The sequence below is a fragment of a genome, unplaced genomic scaffold, assembly GCF_019419815.1.
Source record: "Pyrus x bretschneideri cultivar Hongxiangsu unplaced genomic scaffold, Pyrus_bretschneideri_v1 Contig63, whole genome shotgun sequence".
NCBI lineage: Eukaryota > Viridiplantae > Streptophyta > Magnoliopsida > Rosales > Rosaceae > Pyrus > Pyrus x bretschneideri.
Window position 1 is genome coordinate 839112 of NW_025999802.1, and position 22662 is coordinate 861773.

The following is a 22662-nucleotide window of genomic DNA, read 5'->3' on the forward strand; positions in this document are numbered from 1 at the left end:
CATTTAAGAGATAATTATTGATAATAAAATAATAAGATTTAAGAAATTGGACTTATTTTAATAAATTGGACTATTCCTACTATTGACTCAAAAAATTAGACCTATATCAAGTTTCCCCATATTAAAATTCTAAATCAATTATTAATTTTTATTTAAAAAAATTATATAACTAACATGTAAATTCATTATTATATTAATGCTAGGGACTTGGATCAAAATCTGAAAACTAATAAAATTTCAGTCAATGAACATTAGTAACTAGGAACCGAATACTAATTTTTCCTTGTTTCAAATTTATCTCCTTCAAATGAACTGCATTATTTGTGTTCCAAATTGATTCTCACGTGAGGAGTGGGTGTAGGCCACAAGGACAAGCAACCTGTAATAGTATTTTCTTTGAACAAGTTGTAGTTTTTCTTATCGATCATATCTTTGGTATCTGGTATATATTCTTGTTTATTAAAAATGAAGATCAGATATGGATGATGGATCTTCCACTTAGCCATGCTCAAAGATATGCTGTTTTCACTACAAGGCATATTTCCAAACTTCCCAATCATATATATCATCATGTGTTCCATTTCCATCACTCCTTTCATTTTATCTTTTTCAATAATAAAATTGAATTTCCCGACAAATGATCATCTTTCAGTGCATTCATTTTAGAGAAACGTTAAGTGATTATCTCAAAGTGAGATTCTCTGCCACCTTACAATTTAATGACAATTTTCGTGCTAACATTATAAAATATTGTGCAAAATGTAACATCCCACATCGCCCAGGGGAGTGGATATTGTAAGTCTTATATGTATATTCCCATCTCTACCTGGCACGAAACCTTTTGGGAGCTCACTGGCTTCGGAGTTCATCGGAACTCCAAAGTTAAGCGACTAGCGCGCGAGAGCAATTCCATGATGGGTGACCCATTGGGAAGTTCTCGCGTGAGTTCCTAGAAACAAAATCATGAGGGCGTGGTCGGTGCCCAAAGCGGACAATATTGTGCTATGGTGGAGTTGAGCCCGGGATGTGGTGGGGGCCCGGGCCGAGATGTGACACAAAAAATATGAGGTCACGAATAGTGAAGGAGTCGGGATTTTAGCTTAAGAGGGGCTCAAAAGTCTCAATCCAAAACACTTTCTTAATCTCACAAAAATTACTTTGATGTATGGTGAGCAACCAACTATCCTCATTTGGGTCTGGTATGATATCATTCTCATCATATATCCTCTTCCTTAAACCTAAACCTGAAGCCTCTCTGACTTTCTTCCTCTCTCCCTCCACTAATCTCCAGACCAAAGTTCACCTCAAGGCTCAACAATAGATTGTCTGAACTCCATAGGAGCTACCAACCTCAAATTAAACCCGATAAAAAAATTAAAATAAAAACATCTGATTAGGGCTCCGAACCTACGGAAAAACCTTGAAAATTATAAACATAACACTAAACATTTATGCATGAGAAAAATGTCATGATGGGCTTGGGACCATCGATCTTAATCCCTTCATGGCTCCGCCTTTGGTAGCATAAAGTTCATGGAGAGTCCCACTTTTAAGAGTCTCCTTAGCATTTATCTTCATTTAATTTGTAAGAGACATTTTTATAGATATCTGAAACACAATTCATGCGATGTATTATTCACGTGTTATAATGAGAATGGACAATAACTTTATACGTCTCGATTTTAGAACAACGTTACATGACTATATTTCAAATACAACGAAAAAAATTGCTCAATTCTTAAGCTACACTGATCATTAGTAAGTTCGATTAAAATATCTGCCACGAGATGTATATGGGTGCATGATGGTTAGCACACAAGACCCTGGTCCCCGGTTGGGAGCATAACACACACACACACACACACACACACACACACACACACACGTATGTATATGTATATATGTAATTAAATTTGTATTATATATAATGATTGGACCAAAACAAAAACCTTCAATTTTATAATATTCGACCTAAATAGAAAGCGTGCTTCTTCACACCAACTTTTACTGTACATTCATCAGCCGAGTTATGTAAGCACAACTATATATTTATTATAATTATTACAAGCTTCTTAAGTAAACTAACATTTTTATGCTCAAAGTTTCAAGCTTGTTGATCTCCCTTTCCATACAAAATTATGGGTGGAGGATACTTGAAACTTGCTTGATACTCTGTCTAACTTGTCTGATAGAAAAAAACTATGATATCCTCTCAATGTTCTTAAAACCCCAACTTCGGCTGTAAATATTGCATTCACAGGTCTGTGATCAGACAATTTTGATTCACCTCTACTGTATACATGTTGCTTCAACCCTTCTCCGTGCCAAATTATCCGATCACACCTAAAAAAACCAATAATTAAAGACAATTAATTTTATATCACTTGTTATGATAACATCACGTGTCGATATACATGTTGCATATTACATGTAATAGTTAAGCGAAACTTACCAGGCAGGAGCACGCCTCTTTTCACCTTTCTTTCCCGGAGGACATCCATAATATACATCAGAATTTGGACAATATTTGTAAGTGGGAGCAAATTCAACAGCTCCTTCATTCCAACCTTCGAGTACTTGTCCCTCTTTGAGCTGCATCATCAGCTAATCCCAATGAAATTTGATGTCAAATTTTGAGTGAAAGAAATTAAATTCAAGTTTTTTAAATAAATATTTATATAAAGGGTACAGTACTAACGATTAAGTGGTCTACCTGATCATGTTTTAGTAAGATATTCCATGCTCTTATATCCACTAACGAACGCGTTGTTGCTTCCGGAAGGGAAATTCTATAATTCAAGTCTCCGAGGAAAATTACTCGACTGCAATATTTTTGAACCAAGCAATTAGTCGCCGCTGTTGAGGTATTTAATTTACAGTAGTACTTCAAAACATATTATGTATATCTGTAATTAATTAGCTAGCCTTTATATGATATTAACTTTTGACTATATATATATATATATGACAAATGCTAATTAGGAGACTCTCAAAAGTGAGTTTCTTTATGGACTTTCTGCCACCTCATGTTTTTTTGGCACAATATTTTACAATGTTGACACGGTAATTAACGTTAAAATGTGAGGTGACAGAAAATTCATGAAGAATCTCACTTTTAAAAGAATCTCCTTAACTCTCATATATACATATATGAAGTCAATGTTTTAAAAACCCCATAGTTTGAATGACATGATCATATGACTAATAGACCATTTACTGTTTACTGGTATAGAGAAGTCAAGCTTTTCATGTGGTTTACATAATTAGTCCAACATGGCCATATAAAATTTGGTTAACAGCTACTTAATTGTAAATAATATTATATAGAACAAGACAAGTAGTAATAAAGATCAACAACACTACAGGTTTGTCGGCTCTATTAATTAGTTATTTGTCACGACAATTAAAAGAAGAAAAATAAACAATAATGGTGCTTAAGCCTTAATTAAATATATATTAATTGTAGTTGTAGAATTGTGTTATTTTCATGCTACGTACATATATAGTGAAAAATAGATTGATTGATTAATGAGATTAATTATATATTATGTATAATAAACTAATGCAATAACGAATTGGTTTGGGCGGTTTCAAAGTTTAGTTAACATACTCATGATCTAAAATCCTTTGTGGCAAATCAAGCAAAGGGCCTCTGGGAAAACTTGTTCTGGAAAATATATCGGATATGTTAGAATTCCTCAGTTTCTTATCTCCTTCTCTACCCCCTGAAGCTAGATGAGTGCACACGAAGCAAAAGCTTGTTTCATGTAATCGAAATCTAACAGAAACCGAACCCTGCATGCATACCATGATTTTAATTAAGATAAAAAAGTAATGTTCCTTTGATCATTATTATTATTTAGATCATGTATAATCTCAGGCTCTGGAATATCGATCATGAGGCTACAATATTACAAAATATCAATATTCTGCCACTTAAGAGTCTTTAAATTCAATTCAGCAGTTGTCTCTGTGTATTGTAAATTTTTTCAAAGCATAAAGTATGTAATAATATTAAGTCCACGTACCTTATTTCCTAGGCATCCCATGATCCCACAGCCAACACAGGAGACACTTGGATTCCGAATAAATGGACGAAGATTACTTCGAATCCAAACTGATATTAGTATCCCCACCATTTGCTTACTTACAATACAGTGGAAGTCTGGTGGATTATTAATATTGTTGTGTCTTTTCTTGTTTAAAGCTTCTCTGATCAAGGAATTCCATTTCATGCAGATCTTACTATTCTCAGATCCTAGAACATTGGAGGCTTTCAGAGGAACGATTTCTTGAAACCTGAACAACGTGAAAATTAACGTATGCATCGTGAGTAATTACAACTTTTATTTTTTTATTTATTTTTTTCTAATTTAGTATGGAATTATGTACGTACCCAAGAACATAGATGTCAGAGGATGTGTCAATCCAATCCTCCATATTCATATCTTCTTGTGGTTCCACCCCACCAACATTCCATGTACTAACAAAAACCCTATATGAAGAGAAAACAAAACCATACGTATGAGATGTATAAAAATAGATTTTATTAAAAAAAGATACGTACTAATTGGAGTACTGATCATGGTGGACCAGGGAAAACAATATCGGGATCGAGTTGGTATATAAATACATACTTGTACTTGTGTGTGTTAGTGTCCTTGTGATGATTGAAGACGGTAGAGGTAAGGTTTGAAGACGGTTGATCAACACTTGGTGTTTCCAGTATTAATTCCTCCGAGACCTCGTTGCTTGGAAAATCTGCTACAAAGTTGTTGCTTCCCAATTGCTTTCTCAGAATCTTGTTTGCCACTAATCTAGGCCACATCACCTGATTAAGAGAAACATAATATATTAATATTGTTATAAGCATTTTTATGCATGTATATATGCATATATATGTGTGTGTGTGTGTGTGTGTGTGTGTACATATACATACATACTATATATATATATATATGGAGGAGGAAAAATATTAACGGGATGCCTAAAAGGTAGAGAAGAAGGTGCTCACTTCTCCTTGCTTACTAGCCATGGACAGAGAGAAAGAGGCGAAGAGTTGAAGTATTTGATGCTAGAGAGGGAAGGAGAAAGGTCGGATACAGGATGCCAAAACAGATAAAAATTAAAGAAATGCAGAGAGATAATCATGCATGCCGCGAGACCACTGCAAGTTGGGGTGGTTTGGAGGAGTTGCTCTTAACTAAAGCGACGTGGATGGTTTCAAGGATAGAAAATGCAGCAACCGTTAAAAAGAAGTGGCTGCATTGCTTGTGTGTATATATATATATATATATATATTCTTTGAGAGAGAGGGAGAGAGAGAGTAAAGAGAAAACACGGGTCTCTGCAGGCATGAATTTTTTCTGTTGCCTTAAGGCATAACTTGAAGGATATGATATGCTTTCACAGAATTGTTTAAGCAAGGGGTGCATGCAAGTGGGCGTGCTCCATCATCAACCACTATGGAAAACAGATGAGCACGGTTAAAAAAAAAAAAACCTAATTTTTTTTCTAACGTGTCAACCGCTTACTGGTGATCAAAATGTCCTTACGTCGTGGATGCCACCTCCTACTCCAACTCTGAAATTACCTTGTAGTCATCACTCTCTAGGCTCTAGATTGGTTTCTCATCCCGATCATCTGGTTAAAACGACCAATTGCAGTCCCTCGCAGCCCCCTCCTTCAGCCTCGATCTGCTCCGGCTCTCTCTCCTTCAGCCCGTCTGTTCAATTCCCAATTACAAACCCGCAACGCACCAAAGGTATAGCGGTCTAGTTATTTTCTTTTTATTTAATATATTTTTAATAAACTAGATGCCATTTTGTGTGATATTGGTTTGATATTTGGGTGATATTGGTTTTTTTTTTTTTTTTTTTTTGTCAAATATTGTTTTAATTTTTCATTTTTCTATGTTTTCATTTTTCTAGAGATATAAGGAGTATATGTCTCTTTTTCTATTTTCTATTAGGGTTAGATTGCTTTCTTATTAGTTTCAGAATGAAGTCTTTATAGACACACCTTGTAACTTAATATTAAAGTTAAATCGTTATACGATGTAGTCCTTTTGTTATGTAGTCGTCTTTACCATATTGTGGTCTTAGTTCTTTATTGTAGTCAATAAAATTGGAATCAGAGTTTGTAATTAGTTTTTCTTCTTTTCTAGTCCTTTGTTTTGTTAACAGTTTGGCTGCTATCTAGTAGCCTTGGGGAGCAAGGCAGCTTTTGTTTTGTTTGCTGCGGGTAAAAACTAATTGGTTTGAATTATAATTTTTGAAAATATATATAAGGAGAAATTAGGTTCTCATCCTTTTTTTTTTTTTGCTATTCCATTGATTAAAATCCTATTCCTTTTCAATTTTTGATTAAGGTCCTTGGGTATTAATAACATCATTAATTATTTCACTAATAAATTTTTTTTTATTTCTAAATATATTCATTTAATGTTAAAAATGTTACAATTAGTATATTTATATTTATGACTAAATTTTTTATCATATATTTTTAGTTTTAGTTTTAGTTTGTACCCATTTTTAATTTGTAATTCTTTTTTAATTTGTACGAATTTTCTTTTTAGTTTTAATTTGTACCCATATATTAATTACTTTTTGTGCCCATATTTTTTAAAGTTTATTTGTATTTGTACCCAAATATATATATTTTTTATTTGTACTTTTTATTTTTGCTAAATGTAGCCATGCTAATTATATGTACCTATTCATGTAAAACTTTTTATTTTGTTATATGTAGAATGTACCTTTATATATATATATAATCTATTCAATTTTTTTTAATCCATTTTTAAACTTATATGGGTACATTATTTTTTCTTTGATTTTAAAATGTATCCATGTCAAGTTTAATCGAAGAAATTTCCTAATGTTATTAAGCCTAATATTTTTTTTTTTTTTTTTTTGTGATTTTGAAGGATGTACCCATGTTTTGATACAATAATATTTTTGGTTAATTTTGATGAATGTACTCATGTTTATATATATATATATATATATATATATATAAACACACACAATAGTATATTTATATTTTAATATTTTTAATCCCACAAATTATGGTTTTTTATTTAAAATCTCATTTATATAAACAACTAAAATTTCTAATTTTTAATTTAAAAAATATAGTAACGTACATAGAAATAAATTATCACATTGACTTCAGGAACCTCGATCAAAAATTAAAAACCAACAAGGTTTCAATCAAAGATTATTCATAACTAAAGACCACATCCAAAGTCTCCCTATATATAATTTAATTTGCAAGAAGTCAGATACATACTTTTTATTGTATCCAACTAGAAAAAAAAAAAAAATATATATATATATATATGTATGTATATATTTCACATATAGACACTGAGAAGACACATCCAAAAAAAGGGGCACTCAGTACTGTTGACTCTACATTGATAGCACAAACATGTTTCCAAAAAGCTGATTTAACTAAAGGTATGGTCTGATGTATTCGGCTGGCTGGAATATCATATCAGGGATGGCCTCAGAGCATGCAATATGCAAGTCGTTTGTAGAATTGTAGTTCGAGTTTTTCCAGAGCCGCCGGCAGAAATTCACAAGTTGGTGTATAAAGAAATTAAATGGATTTAAAATTAATGGTACGTGACCATCGACCAGTATCTTAACCTAACATTGAAAGCCTTCCAAATTTTCAAGTATTTTTTTTCGAAGTGTATACTACACCTTCCAATCACACTGCAACTTGTTCACAAGATTCCAATTTTAAATTATCCGGCAAAAACAGCAATTTTAACAACTCCAATCAAATAAAAAATTTGTATACTATCGTAATCAACCAATATTAATGAGTTTATAATTTACACACCATACGTATTTTTGGGATTTGATAGGCACTAATGACAGCCACAAGAAGAAAACCACCAATCCAATTTTCTTATTTGGATGGATGGCGATCGAGCCCAATGTTTCCAATAAAAATGTCATCTTTTTGTCATATTGAAAAAAACACAATATTTTACGCTGTGTTTTATCTAAATGTTTGTGTTTGTGTTCTTGTACCTCCGCGATTTTGTATTAATTAATATGATCTCCTAATGATACATATTAATTATTAGCATATGTGCTCATAGTTGTTATTTAGGACATATATATTTGGTGCGATATTTGGGCAAATTGGGGCACAACAAGCTAGTCACGTCCGATCGGCCCCGATCCTAGTTAACATTAAGTGATGCAGGCTTAGCTTCATCTCATCAGCTTGAAATCAGCAAATTACATGCACGTAACAATTACATATCATTGCAATGACGCGTTTCTTTACACAAAATCCCACATATTTTTTTTGTCTGAATAAAACCTATTTACTAGGTTACATATAAGCAAATTCATTATTCTGTTTGTGTCACATCCCAGCCCGGGTGGAATCACTTCCCGGCCCCAACTCCACCGTAGCATGATATTGTCCAATTTGGGCCCCCAGCACACCCTCACGGTTTTGTTTCTGGGAACTCACACGAGAACTCGCGCTACTCGCTTAACTTCAGAGTTCCCATGGAACCCGAAGCCAGTGAGCTCCCAAAAAGCATCGTGCTAGGTAGAGATGGGAATATACATATAAGGATCACTCCCCTGGGCGATGTGGGATGTCACAATCCACCCCCCTTAGGGGCCCGACATCCTCGTCGGCACACACGCGACCAGGGTTAGGCTATGATACCAAATTGTCACATCCCGGCCCGGGCGAGACCAGTTCCCAGGCTCGACTCCACCGTAGCACGATATTGTCAACTTTGGGCCCCCAGCACACCCTCACGGTTTTGTTTCTGGGAACTTACACGAGAATTTCTCGATGGGTCACCCATCCTAGGAATGCTCTTGTGCGCTACCCGCTTAACTTCGGAGTTCCCATGGAACCCGAAGCCAGTGAGCTCCTAAAAAGCCTCGTGCTAGGTAAAGATAGGAATATACATATAAGGATCACTCCCTTGGGTGATGTGGGATGTCACAGTTTGACTTTCCACATTTTTCATTTTTAGATGTCTAAAATACCCCTAATTACTTATTTGGTATCTACAATTCATTATATGGATATTATGTGTATTAATATCATGAATTATTTTTCAAACTATGCAAAATTTAAAAGGCGAATTAATGATTTTGGGGAAAAAAAAAGGTATTAATACTATTCATCAGCGCATAAAAAGGAAGACTGCATTTTTTTTAGGGAGACTTTCTAACTATGAATATTCTTTGATTGAAACCTTGTTGGTTTTCAATTTTTGATCTAAGTCCCTGAAATTAATGTGAAAATTTATTTCTATGTACGTTACTATATTTTTTAAATTAAAAATTAAAAATTATAGTTGTTTATGTAAATGATATTTTAAATAAAAAACCATAATTTGTGGGATTAAAATATTAAAATATAAATATACTGTTGTGTGTGTGTGTGTGTAAACATGGGTATATTCATCAAAATTAACCAAAAAATTATTGTATCAAAACATGGGTACATTTTTCAAAATCACAAAAAAAAAAAAAAAAAAAAGAAGAAGATATATTAGGCTTAATAACATTAGTAAATTTTTTCGATTAAACTTGACATGGATACATTTTAAAATCAAAGAAAAAAGAATGTACCCATATAAGTTTAAAAATGGATTAGAAAAAGATTGAACAGATTTTATATTAAAAAAGGGTACATTTTACATATAACAAATTGGTATATTTAAGAATGAGTACGTTTTAAGATTAAAAATTTGAAAAAATTACATGAATGGATACATATAATTAGCATGGGTACATTTGGCAAAATAAAAAATGGGTACAAATAAATTAAAAAATATATATGGGTACAAATACAAATAAAACTTTAAAAAATATGGGCACAAAAAGAAATTAATATATGGTTACAAATTAAACTGAAAAGAAAATTGGTACAAATTAAAAAGGGTTGCAAATTAAAAATAGGTACAAACTAAAACTAAAAATATATGATAAAAAATTTAGTCATAAATATAAATATACTAATTGTAACATTTTTAACATTAAATGAATATATTTAGAAATAAAAAATATTTTATTATTGAAATAATTAATGATGTTATTAATTAATACCCAAGGACCTTGATCAAAAATTGAAACGGAATAGGATTTTAATCAATGAAGTAGCAAAAGGAAGGATGAAAACCTAATTTCTCCTTTTTTTTATCTGTTACTCTTGGTCTTCAACCTCTATTTATCTATTATAAACTTTTTTATTTATTATTTTCTTTGATAAATATAGGTAAATATGTAATATTTTATATTACTTTGTATTTCATTCATATTTTTCCATGAAATATATTGTAATAACGTTGTATGGAAAAGGTATCTAAGTTAGAGAAATCAAAATATAGGTAAATTAATTTGTATTTTAGTTTACCTATTTGAATATTGGAAAACCAATATCCCCACTTACATACATAATAAGGAGTAGGTAAATATTTTCATTCCACGTCAGGCCAATTTGTAGATACACAAAAACCAATTACACTTGGGGTTTTTTTGTACATTAATGTACCGACTATTATGTTGTGAGAATCCGTCCTTAATTTTACGATTTTATTATATTCTAAACATTTATGGCTTCGTCACCTTCCTGGTGTTGGCCAAACACACCATTCGTAATAACTGCACTTTATGGCTTTGTCACCTTCCTGATGTCGGCCAGCACAGCTCGATTCAGAGTCCAAGTGGACATTACAGGTCAGAGTGTGTCATATGTTATAGATAAATTACCAAAAGTATGAGACTATAACAGGTAAATTACTCAAAAATATGAAAATATTACATATAGTACCGTTATTTGTATAGGTAAATTAGTAGGCAAGTTTAACTATTATACATATGTAGAATAATTTAACATGAAAAAATGATGTATTTTTATTTTGATAAAAAAAATGATTCCATCGAACAGTAGTAAACGATGCAGCTATTATATTTTATATACGGTAATGCATTAGATTGTCTGAGAAATAAAACGTTAATTGGCTAACCTAGGCCCTAATAGACCTAAGGGATTTTTTGAAATATAAAGTAGCCTAAAACATGTTATCTTATGAACCTTATAGAGGAATCGAATATGCACATATCAAACAGTTTGTTGGCTCTGAATTTGCCGTCTATCCAATACTTTGCGCATTTGAATGAATCACATAATTGAGATAGTTAATGGGATGAATAATATATTAATAATTATTGGGTAGAGAATAGATGTACGGCATATATATATTATATCAAGATTAATCAAGACTAAGATGCAATAATTTAACAAACATGAGCCTGCAACTTGCCCCGGGGGGAGGAAACCTTGCAAATAAAAAAAAAGTTAAAAAAAATTGCCGCAAACTAAAGATTATTGGTCGATGCTAAGTACTTATTTAGATTTGAGGCCGACTTGATTTTTATCTCTTTAGTTTCGACTTTACTTGATTGACTATGTTTACTTGATTTTAACCAATAATTAATTGTGGTAAATTTATTCATAGCTAACAAAAAAAGACGTCCACGAAATTGGATATCAAGTTTTTCATGCATACACGTTTTCTTTTTATTTTAGCTGTATTCTAATCTTTTTACTGTATAAAGATACGTTGTTTATTTCAATGATACTCAACGCTGATTGCTTCATGTTTGTATTACTTTCCTTCTCACACGGTACGTCAACCTAAAGGAAGGAATATAAATATTTGTGCCCAGAAAATTAAATTGTTCGTGGATCATAACAGGGACTACAGTGATTTGTGATTCTTTGTGGAATATATGAGATATCATGACATATGTGACACTTGTACTGTTGACACAAACCCAACTAGAACTCCAAATTATTAACACAAACGAAGACTTAAGGTTATCTTTTAAGTATTAATTACTGTAGATTTGACCTTATTCTCTTTTCTTTATGAATGTCTATCCATCTTTTCTCATTTTCTTTTTCAGAAGAAAAAGAAACGACAACCCTAAAATGTATACATATCAGGCCCGTTTGATTTTCTCGGTTCTTTGATATAAGGCCACAATGGGGTCAATGCGTGGGCTAATTCACACTAAAATGTATACATATCAGGCTCGTTTGATTTTTTTAAGGGAATAATGTTAAAAATATACTTCTCCTCACAAGCAATTTTAGCAGAAGTGCATCTATTGTAAGCACTTTTTAATAAAAATGAAATACTTCTTGAAAAATAACTTAAAATCTAAAAGTTATATATTGTCAGAAACTCATTGGTGATCTAAAATCACTTCAAAACTTCCCATATCAAGTCCAAATCGAAGGGAGAGGGAGACAAAAAAAATGAATATATGATCTATGGTATGTATAAAAGAAAAAAGTCAATGAGTGCATTCAGTAAGTGGACTTGAAGAGAAAGGTTTAGGGTAGTTGTATGAATTACAGATGGACAAGTTTCCCTTTTTTCTTTTTTCTTTTTTGGCTCAAAACATGGACGAGTTTCTTTTTGAGATTCGAGTTTCTTTTTGAGATTCAACTTAATAACCTACAAAAAAGGAGTTGTGAATAAATTAAGCTGAAAAACTATGAACTAAGGAGGAGGTGGTGACGGTGTGTACGTATCTTTAATGCTCTTCTTCTGCATTCGATTAGCTTAACCCTTAGTAAAAAAAATAAAAAATAAAAGCTTAACCCTTAATATATATATATATATATATGTATGTATATGTATGTATATAATGTTAGAGAGATCAAACTTTTAAACTAAATTTGTAAATCAAATGACATGACACCAATAATAAATAAGCACGTTAATGGACATTTAATTAAAAATTCAATTATAAACAACCACATCATGTGGTTTATAAATTTGATCTATCTTACATTATATATATGTATGTGTATGTGTGTGTGTTACGATCAGAAACAGAATAAAGAGAGAAAAGAAAAGGAAGAACGGCATCTGTGATTATACCACCGATGCCACCTGCGGCCCGTGATGATGCTCTCCATACCGTGCCTTCAAAGGTGTGATCACAATTCCCTTATTTTTTTCAACCCTTCTGTTTTTCCTCCCTTTTCTTTTCTATGCATGCATGCATATTTATGCGCACGTAAGTATTCTTGAAATTAATTTGTGCATAGTACTTGTTTTGATTGCTAAATTGATGATAACTAATCAATCCTTATTATTGAACCGGTTTATGTGATGGATCGATCGAGCTTCATTTTCTTTTTCGTTAAATGGGAGGGTTTCGAACTGTGGATCTAATCTACTCCTACGTCATACCCATCATTCTACGCCCAACCTCACCACTGGGCTAACCATAGTTGGATTTCGATCAAGTGTCATTTCAACATAGCCAGAAACATGATCAGTTTTTTAATTAATGTTGTTTCATTTAATTTTGTTTAAAGGATTTGGGTGCGACGCGGCAGCAGTAATCAACATTCTAGCACAAAGGAACGCATTGCAGCGCGCTGCCATCGAAAGGAAATTTTTGATAGTAACGATACAGTTGCTGGTAGTATATATTATGATGTGTTTATTGCATCGGACTATATTGGATTAGACTAGTTTCAGAGACTAAGTTGAATTAGCTTGGCTTAGACTAAACTAGATAAGAATTATGAAGCCTTTGGTGCAGCGCCGAACAATAAAAATGTTCATTTTATTTATTATTAAATTATTATTTTGTAGTTATTTCGATATCTAACACCTAATTAATTCTAAAAAATATTATTTGACCATTTATTAAGTTATTTTTTTAGTAGTCGGACTTAGCGTCATTTATGCTAGTCCCGTCTTACGCCAAACATGGGATTGCTGTCCCAGCTAAGCCTAGTCCCCACTAAGGAGGCCTAACAAACGGGGCCTTAAGGTACTGCGGTACGAAGGTCCGGAAGGGATGGTACAGAAGGATGCGGAAGCGCTGTATAAGGCCGGAGAGAAGAAATTGGGAACTTATGTTATAAAAAAAAAATATTGTCTCAAACAAATTACAATTGTCTCTTCTCATGTCCATCGCTTGTATGGGCAAAGTCATCATATGTAACGTTCCCAAATTTGAACCTAGACGATTATCAACCATTTCCTTCCTCATTACAGATTCCTACCAATCTATGAAGGAAATTACGAGATAACTAGCTCAGTTTGTAAAACAATTAATTTAGAAGTTGGCGATACTCTATACATGTACATGTCATTATTAATTTTTTGACTGCATGTGTACACGATTGATTCTCTGCATTATTTATAAGGGAATTCCAATTTTTCTTCTTCTGATATTCCACATGATTTCCAAGTTGTCCTTGATTCAATTAGATAACCAGAAAACAGCACATATATCCTCATAATATTCATTGTCATAATGTGGATTCGATGCTTGTGCACATTAATTCTTCATAATATAAAAAAAATAAAAGATAGAATGATCATTGGATCGATCGTTCATTTGGTAAGTGGATATGGTCACAGGATCTGTCGGGGACCTTTGGATATGGAACATTCATGTGGCTGTTCTCGGATTAATTTGGATAGGCATGCACATGCTTGCAGTGGAATGATATATGATGAGGATCCTCTGCACATGCAAATACTGCAGCTTCATTGATCGAGCAATTTCTATTGGTTTTGATTCCTCTATGTTTAATCAAGATTAATTAAACCTGTAACACGTATTCAGAAACCGTATGATCACAAATGACCTAATAATAAGTTGATTCATTCATCATATATCAATAACATGGCCTTCATTTTCATCTAATAATCCAAAATTTCCCCATACATCCACAAAACTTATACAAAAATAATTAGATATGGGAACATGACATGTAGGTCCCCTCTGAGACGGTAAGAACTAGCTAGGCTGTGATGTGCCACTTTATATATTAAATGCCTTTTGGTTGATATAAATTAGGTTGCAAAGATAAGAAAAGTGAAGAGATATCGTTTGGTGGGGATTTTTCCACAAGTTGAGACCCATATCCGCATATAGCTGTTTTCAATCTCAAATTATTCACAAAATACGTAAACAGACTAGGCTTTTTAATCAATTATGAGACCTAAATTTTACGGCGTGAACCTACTTCTTCTTGTGCCAACATTATTATTATTTTTATTTAAACAATAGAATTATATATTGTTGTGATTGACATTGTACATCATTCGGTGTTAGGGATAAAAGATTTTTCGTTCTCCGGTTTGTTTTTGCTTTCAGCCGTTGCAGTGCATACACTAGAATATACATTTTGTTAATTTTGACAGATTAAAGGCGGATTTGTGGTTGTGGATGCAGTTCAGAAAATAAAAATTCATGTTCCATGTATATAGTGTGGACGTCTGCGTCATTCATTTTGCATGCATACGCCTTGTGCATCTTATAAACTTCTCTGCATGTATATGAGTATATCACGTTTCCTTGAAACTTTCTGGGTCATTTCTAATATATATAATTCCATACTAGTAACTGACCCTTAATTTAAACACCATAAGATAGCCTAGAGCTACAAAAGGAAGAGATTCCTTGATCTACAAGAAAGCTAAGTAGTCATATATAAAAGGAAATACAAACCGTATGAGGAGGACGCGTTGGTTGAACTTGGGGCAGTAACATTCCGGGGTCGATTATCCAAAGCTTTGTTAATTCTTTTATATCCTTTCTTTTATTTGTTTACGAAACACTTATTGGAGTAATTAAGTTATATTTCACTTTAATTGTAGGTGTTTTTGTCTTCTTTTTTTTTTTCTTTTTTTTTTTTTTAACGAAGCCGATGACCCTCCAAAAAGGAATCTGACTTAATAAAACATAAAAATCCAACTGAAGCTACAGTCACCCATTCTCCCACATATCGTGCAGGAATGCATTGAGGAATCCCTCCAAAAGATGGCGTTGGAACTCCCAAAAGAGAATATAACTTAAAATTTAACAATTAGCTTTAAGTAGACTAATTTGAATTTAGAACTTGGTTTAGTCTAGATTGTATTCATCATAGATAACTGAACTATGGATTATAATTGATATATGATGACCAAATTAGTAGCCTGCTTAATTTACAGTATGTTTGAAACTGCATTAGCCAGTTGCCCATAATAGTGGCAAATAATTATAAGCTTATTTTTAGTTACACTCCTTAGAACTTTGTTTTGATACTCTTTGCCCCTTGAAATTCAAAAGTCGTCACTTTATTTCTTGAAACTCAAAAGTCGCCACTTTACTCTCCAAAACTCAATATTCGCTCCACTTTAGCTTAATTGTGTGTATTTCGTTAAATAACCGTTAAGTGTAGGCTTATTTGTAGCTAAGCTACCTGAAACTCGATTTTGATCATACTTAATTTGCCCCCTTGAAACTCAAAATCATCACTTTACTCCTTGAAACCCAAAATTCGCTCCACATTGCCTTGTTTATGTTATTTCCAACTATGATGATGCCACACCCCCATCTCTTCATGATCTTCCGTCTCTCCTCATCTCCCTCTTCCTAAACGAAATCCAAATACCTCATCATGGCCCGTTTGAGACCTCTACTCTATGTCCAGGAATTGTTCTAAAAAAATACCCAGGGATTATTTATGTTATTTTTCCGATTAAGAATATAAGAAATCAAGAAATTAATGGAACTAGATGGAACTAATGATAAGGTAGATGGAGATGGATAAAGAAGGGATGAATGTACCGACAATGATTAAAGAGAGAGAGAGGGGTCGGAGAGTTACTCAACGGAATACACAGAAACAAACCAAAGTGGAGCGACTATTGTGTTTTAGGAAGTAAAATGATGACTTTTGGTTTTAAGGAGGAAGTGTGATCGAAATCGAGTTTCATGAAACGTAGCTATAAAAAAAACTTATTCTAGAAATGTACTTTTTAATCCACATCGACATATTTGTCTGCTTTTTTAATAGAAATAACATAAAGAAGATAATGTGAAACGAATTTTAAACTTCAAGAAGTAAAATAACAACTTTTAATTTTAGAAAGCAAAATAGAATTAAAATCAAATTTAGCGAAGCGTAGAGCTAAAAATAAACCATAATTATGTGATGTGGGTGAGTGTCACGCCTTTACTAGTGGATCCCTTAGTGCGATGTACATAAGTGGAGGTTTCTTGTCCATTTGTGTATAATAAATCGTACAAGTCATGTGTGGCCTCGCGGACCTCATGCTGTCCATTACTCTTTTTGGTTCTATATTCCCTTTTTATCTATTATTCATTTTAAGCCACCCTATTGTGCAGTACTGCTTAAACCACACACATCGTCATCGATAACTTTCTGTGTAATAAATCTATTTATATGTTAATTAATTAGTATGCAACGTTAACCCAACTCGTCAACCATATAAATAGATAGCTTGCCTTGCTTTGCTTTGCTCACCATTCCTCTACTCTTACTTTTGTTCCCACCTAGATGCTAGATATGGAAAACATGACCATGATGAGGTCAAGTATTCTGTTCTCTGGTCTAATAATTCTATGCACCTTGTCATCTTTTACATCTTCTGCAGCGGAGCTACAACGATTCCCGCACGCATCGAAAGCCAATGGGTCTATCAGCTTTTTGGTTCTGGGGGATTGGGGAAGAAGATGAGCCTACAACCAATCTCAAGTTGCTAATCAGGTACATTACTTCCTTATAATACTTGATTTCTACGTCGATGTACATACAGTTTGATTATTGTGTTTTCTTAATCTTAATATTTGACCTGTTTCTAGTATCTATCATGTAAACAATAATTAGTGTAAGGAAAGTATATACAGGTGTCAGAAGTTCAATGAGTGTCGTAGACTCGTAGCTTAAATAGTTGCTTGTTTCCAACAAAATTTCTCAATCTCAATATATATCCGATATCGGAAAATTTAAGCTTTTCCAAATTATTACGTAATGTTAAAGCCTCTTCACCAATTGTCATGAATGAAGTGAATAAAGGTGAGTTAGATAAGTTAGGTGCGCTCTAATTCTAGTGAGATGTATCATAATAACATGGTAATGTTCTTAAACTCATACTCTTACAATATATATATATATATAGGGAATTGTTATTAGCACTCCAAAAATCTCATTCTATACTCTTCATAAGTGTATTTTTTCTTTCTAATTATAGAAAGTTTGAAGTGTAAAATAAGATTTTTGGAGTGCTAATAACGATTCTCTATATATATATATATATATATATATCGTCCCATAGAATCCTTTTGGTGTCTAAGTGATTTTGGGCATCTTTACAGATAACAATTAATTGGTTTTGGTGTCTACGTGATTTTGGGCATCTTTACAGATAACAATTAATTGGTTTTGAGATGGATGCTCTAATTCTTTCTTCTTACAACTAGTGGCAAGCTATCTACTCCTTTCTAGCATAATCTGTAACGTTGTACATTTTTAAATGAGAAATGAAATACCTTGTCTTAGTAAATTAAATTATTTAGACTCTTCAATTATATCCAAATTTTGAATTGATGTTCAATTAATTAATTATATAGAAAAGTTGATTTTAGCCCAATTCTTATAACGTGTTACAATTCAAAATTGTATATTTTCAAATTTAACCATTTGACTAGCTTTCCAATCAAACTTTTTCTTTTTAAAGTGATGAGTCAGATTAGGGTTTAGAAAAACTCTGAGCGAATTTTTCATACCTATTTGAACTATGAACTTGAGTACTATATATTTGATAGGGTAATGCTAGGTATGTAGATCAGATTTTATAAATCATATGATGTGATTGTTGACGATTTGGTTTAAATAGTTGATCTCCTTAGCATTACTTTATCAAACATATAGTCTTGTGTTGATAGTTCTACAATGTGTTGATAGTTCTACAAAGGTAGGGCAGTAGCATGCTAAAAACACAACTGAAGAGAGATCAAAACGTGAGAAAGCAATGATTCAAACAAAAATATTAAAACGGCAGCTGAATCCTTGGGATGTTGTCTACCGAACTTCATTTTCTTTCAATGGCAGTTTTTGTAATTTGTAAACGAAAACTAAGGCTATATTTCACTTACATGGATTATCTTTCTAACTTATACGAATTATATTTAAAGCTATAAATATATATTGGTTTGATCTGGAGGAGAATATTATCACTACTTCAGTGGCAATGAGAAGGATATCCAATATTCTGAGACCGAACACCATGATTTGTCTACTTCAAAGTATGAAAGATATTGGATTGGATTGAACACAACAATATATTGGGTGCTTCCAATTTAAGCATATACTTAAATGTATTTATATTATTGTAGCATACAACCCCATTCCACTTTTGCTAGCATGGACAGCTCATTGCGGATATATTGGCCATAACTCTTTTGGTCCTGTATTATTCTCATCCCAATGTTTTGCTTGCACTACATGCACAAAAGGAGAATGGCCCCCTTTTGGTCCTGTATTATACTCATTTAATTATATACGTCTCTACTGATTAGTTAATAAAACACTCATTCTCAACCAAAATTCTATGAAGTTACTAGTTTAACCTTCTAATTAAAGTAGAACATGAAAAAGAAATATGGGGTAGAAATGTAATTTCACACAACCAAATTTTGCTTTTTTTTTTCAAAGTCTCACATACATGTAATCCTAACATATCTCTAATTAAAAAAATAAAAAATAAAAAAATTCCCACTCTCACATTCTCTATCACTCTCTTCCTCTGTCCTTTTATTTCAAAAACAAAAATAAAAAATTTTCTCACACTTTGTGTGTGTGCCCATATGCTAATATATATAGGGAATTGTTATTCAAAAAATCTTATTCTACATTTCTCACAAGTGTATTTTTCTTTCTAAATATTGAAAGTTTGGAGTGCAAAATAAGAATTTTGGAGTGCCAATAGCAATTCCCTATATATATATAGTCCTACTTATTGCCAATAAATAATGCGTTCATGAGTTTCTTTAATTTCTTTACTTTTCTATATATTTTTGTTTATTTTTGTCTATTAATTTATTTTTTATTTGATTTAGAAGATGGATATATAAAATGGAGTTTTAACGAAAAGCTCACAGTACTGTTCACTTTAACGAAAAACCACATTTTTACACTAAAAAGTCAATCCTGGTACTATTCACTTAATCCTTTATTTTGTTCTTATAATTAATACTCAAAATTTTCAAACTCTTTTCATTAATTTTTCTTATACAAAAAGAAGTGTATGTCAGGAATGATTTAACTTTACTAACCTACTTTCATGCACTTAATTTCTAGATGGGAATAATTGGAGAGAAGTTGGATATTGACTTTGTAATATCCACCGGCGATAATTTTTACGAAAATGGATTGACGGGCATCGATGATCCACAATTTGAAGACTCATTTAGCAAAATCTACACAGCACCAAGCTTGCAAAAGCAGTGGTACAGTGGTATGTATTCCCAAACCCTAATTATATATTCACTTATAAAACAATAAGGAATTTTCTTTAAATTAAAAAAATTAATTCATGTTTTTTTTTAATTATTGTATTGCAGTTCTGGGTAACCATGATTATAGAGGTGATGTTGAGGCACAGTTGAGTCCTGTCCTTAGGAAATCGGATAGCAAATGGCTTTGCTTGAGATCCTTCATAGTTGATGCCGGTAATGCTAAGGCCATACTACATAATTATTATCAATATTAATTATAATCTAAACAGGAGATTTAGTTTTTTAATAAGGATTTTTTTTTTTTTTTTTTGGTTATTTATCTCAATGTATTTGTCTATTTTGGCAGAAATTGTGGAAATCTTCTTTGTGGATACAACTCCCTTTGTTGATAAATACTTCACTAATCCGAAGGGCTCTGTCTATGACTGGAGTGGCATATTACCCCGAAATTATTACCTATCAAATATTCTCAAGGTAATTTGTTTTCTCATCAAACATACTTAAGACTTACGACTAAATAAATTAACTTTAAAATATCTCCAAACAATTTTTAGAAACCCAAAAAATTAGCTCTATGCCTGCGGTTGTCTGTATAAATTAGAGATCATATCTGTAATTAAGAAGTTTAATTTTTCTTTGTGAAAGGATGTGGATTCAGCATTAAAAGATTCTACTGCAAAGTGGAAGATTGTGGTTGGTCACCACACGATTAGAACCGCTGGATATCATGGTGAAACTAAGGAGCTTGTAACACAGCTTCTCCCAATTCTTCTGGTAGAGACTCATGCTAAAACTAGGAAGGAAAAACAAAACGCTCGCCTTTTTCCCTTGTTTTTCTTTTTTGTTCTCTTTTTGCTCAAATGTCTATAAATTTTCAGGAAAACAATGTCGATCTTTACGTCAATGGCCACGACCATTGCTTAGAACACATAAGCAGTCCCAACAGGTACTAGCATTTTGTAACTCTTTAATATGCATGAATTTAACAAATGAATCGATTTTATGTGTCTAAATAAAATTATTGTTCTATTAGTATATAACTACTTTTATGCATGGGATCTAATTTGAAGCATTTCTGTGCAGCCCACTACAATTTCTAACAAGTGGTGGTGGTTCAAAGGCATGGAGGGGTGTAGTTAGCCCGTACAGTCCAAGCGAAATGAAGTTGTACTACGATGGGCAGGGTTTCATGTCAGTGCAAATCACTCAAACCGAATTGGATATTGCATTCTATGATGTTTTTGGCAATGTCTTGCACAAATGGGGGACATCAAAGCAGCACTACTCTCTCATGTAGAGAGGTGGACATGCAGAAGTATATGCAATCTGTTTAAGGTTCTTAGTCTACTATATATATATATATATATATATTGTAATGCAAGTAACAAGAGGCAATATTTTATAAGTGCCTATGTGATTAATGGAAATTATTTTGCTTAATCTTCCCAGCTGATCTGCTTAAACATAATTAAACTATTAATAGCTAGGAAGAAAACTGATCGCTTGTTCCTTTTCGGAAAGTAGCCCATCATTTTGCAGGACGAAGTAAATTCCGGCCTAGTCCATGAAAACCTAGCAGATGTTTGAATTATGGGATATGGGAATGCTAATTCAAACTTGGGGAAAAGTTCACTCTCCTTTAATTTGTAATTTATGTTCCTTTCTTTTTCATATATTTTTTTATCTTTTTTTGTTTTGTATTATGAGAGGTTAAATCTATGTCTTCTTGGACTAGATATACTATTTTTTTTCGATGTCAATAAAATTCTCTTCTTACCGTTGAATTTTCTAACAATAAAAAATAAAAACAATTCGAACATAAATGAAAATATGAGTAATTGAAGCGAATGGTTGAAAACTAATAAAAGGAAGATTTGATGTTAATGGTGATGTACCAAAGTGTATACGTACGTTAAGTATATAAGCCGTTCATTTATAGGGTTTTTGATAAACTTTTTTCTTTGTGGAAGATTAGGTGAGTTAGAATGACGTGGAGAGAGATTGAGACAAGGGGGTTCGAAAAGAGAGTTATGAGTATTGCATTTATCATTTTATGGAAATGATAAATGCACATATTTTTTTGTATAGGCATTTTTTTAACAGCTATCTCTCTACCAAATTACGAGCTTTGAGATTATAAAAAACAAAGAAAAATGTTATGAATATTGCATTTCATAATACATTGACATATCATCTAATGTGACAAGTGATGCACACATATTACGTCAATTAATTAGTTGATCTCATTGTATGTTGGTTTTACACATTATTGGTACATTAGTATAAATATTTGGTTTCATGAGTATCACTC

The 22662-nt window shown here is 32.4% G+C and overlaps 1 protein-coding gene and 1 pseudogene across 1 annotated transcript; one reads left to right on the forward strand and one right to left on the reverse strand.

Annotated features, from left to right (window-relative positions):
- Positions 1–2096: 2096 nt before the first annotated feature.
- Positions 2097–5035, reverse strand: LOC103943116 (type IV inositol polyphosphate 5-phosphatase 9). The gene is made up of 8 exons (XM_009353320.2): positions 5015–5035; positions 4638–4831; positions 4397–4495; positions 4029–4299; positions 3611–3795; positions 2714–2822; positions 2453–2604; positions 2097–2343 (listed from the first exon to the last, which is right to left on the reverse strand). The coding sequence occupies exons 1-8, from the start codon at positions 5033–5035 to the stop codon at positions 2097–2099; spliced, it is 1278 nt and encodes a 425-aa protein (XP_009351595.2).
- Positions 5036–17313: 12278 nt separating this feature from the next.
- LOC125472043 lies at positions 17314–21791 on the forward strand (annotated as a pseudogene).
- The last annotated feature ends 871 nt before the right edge of the window (positions 21792–22662 follow it).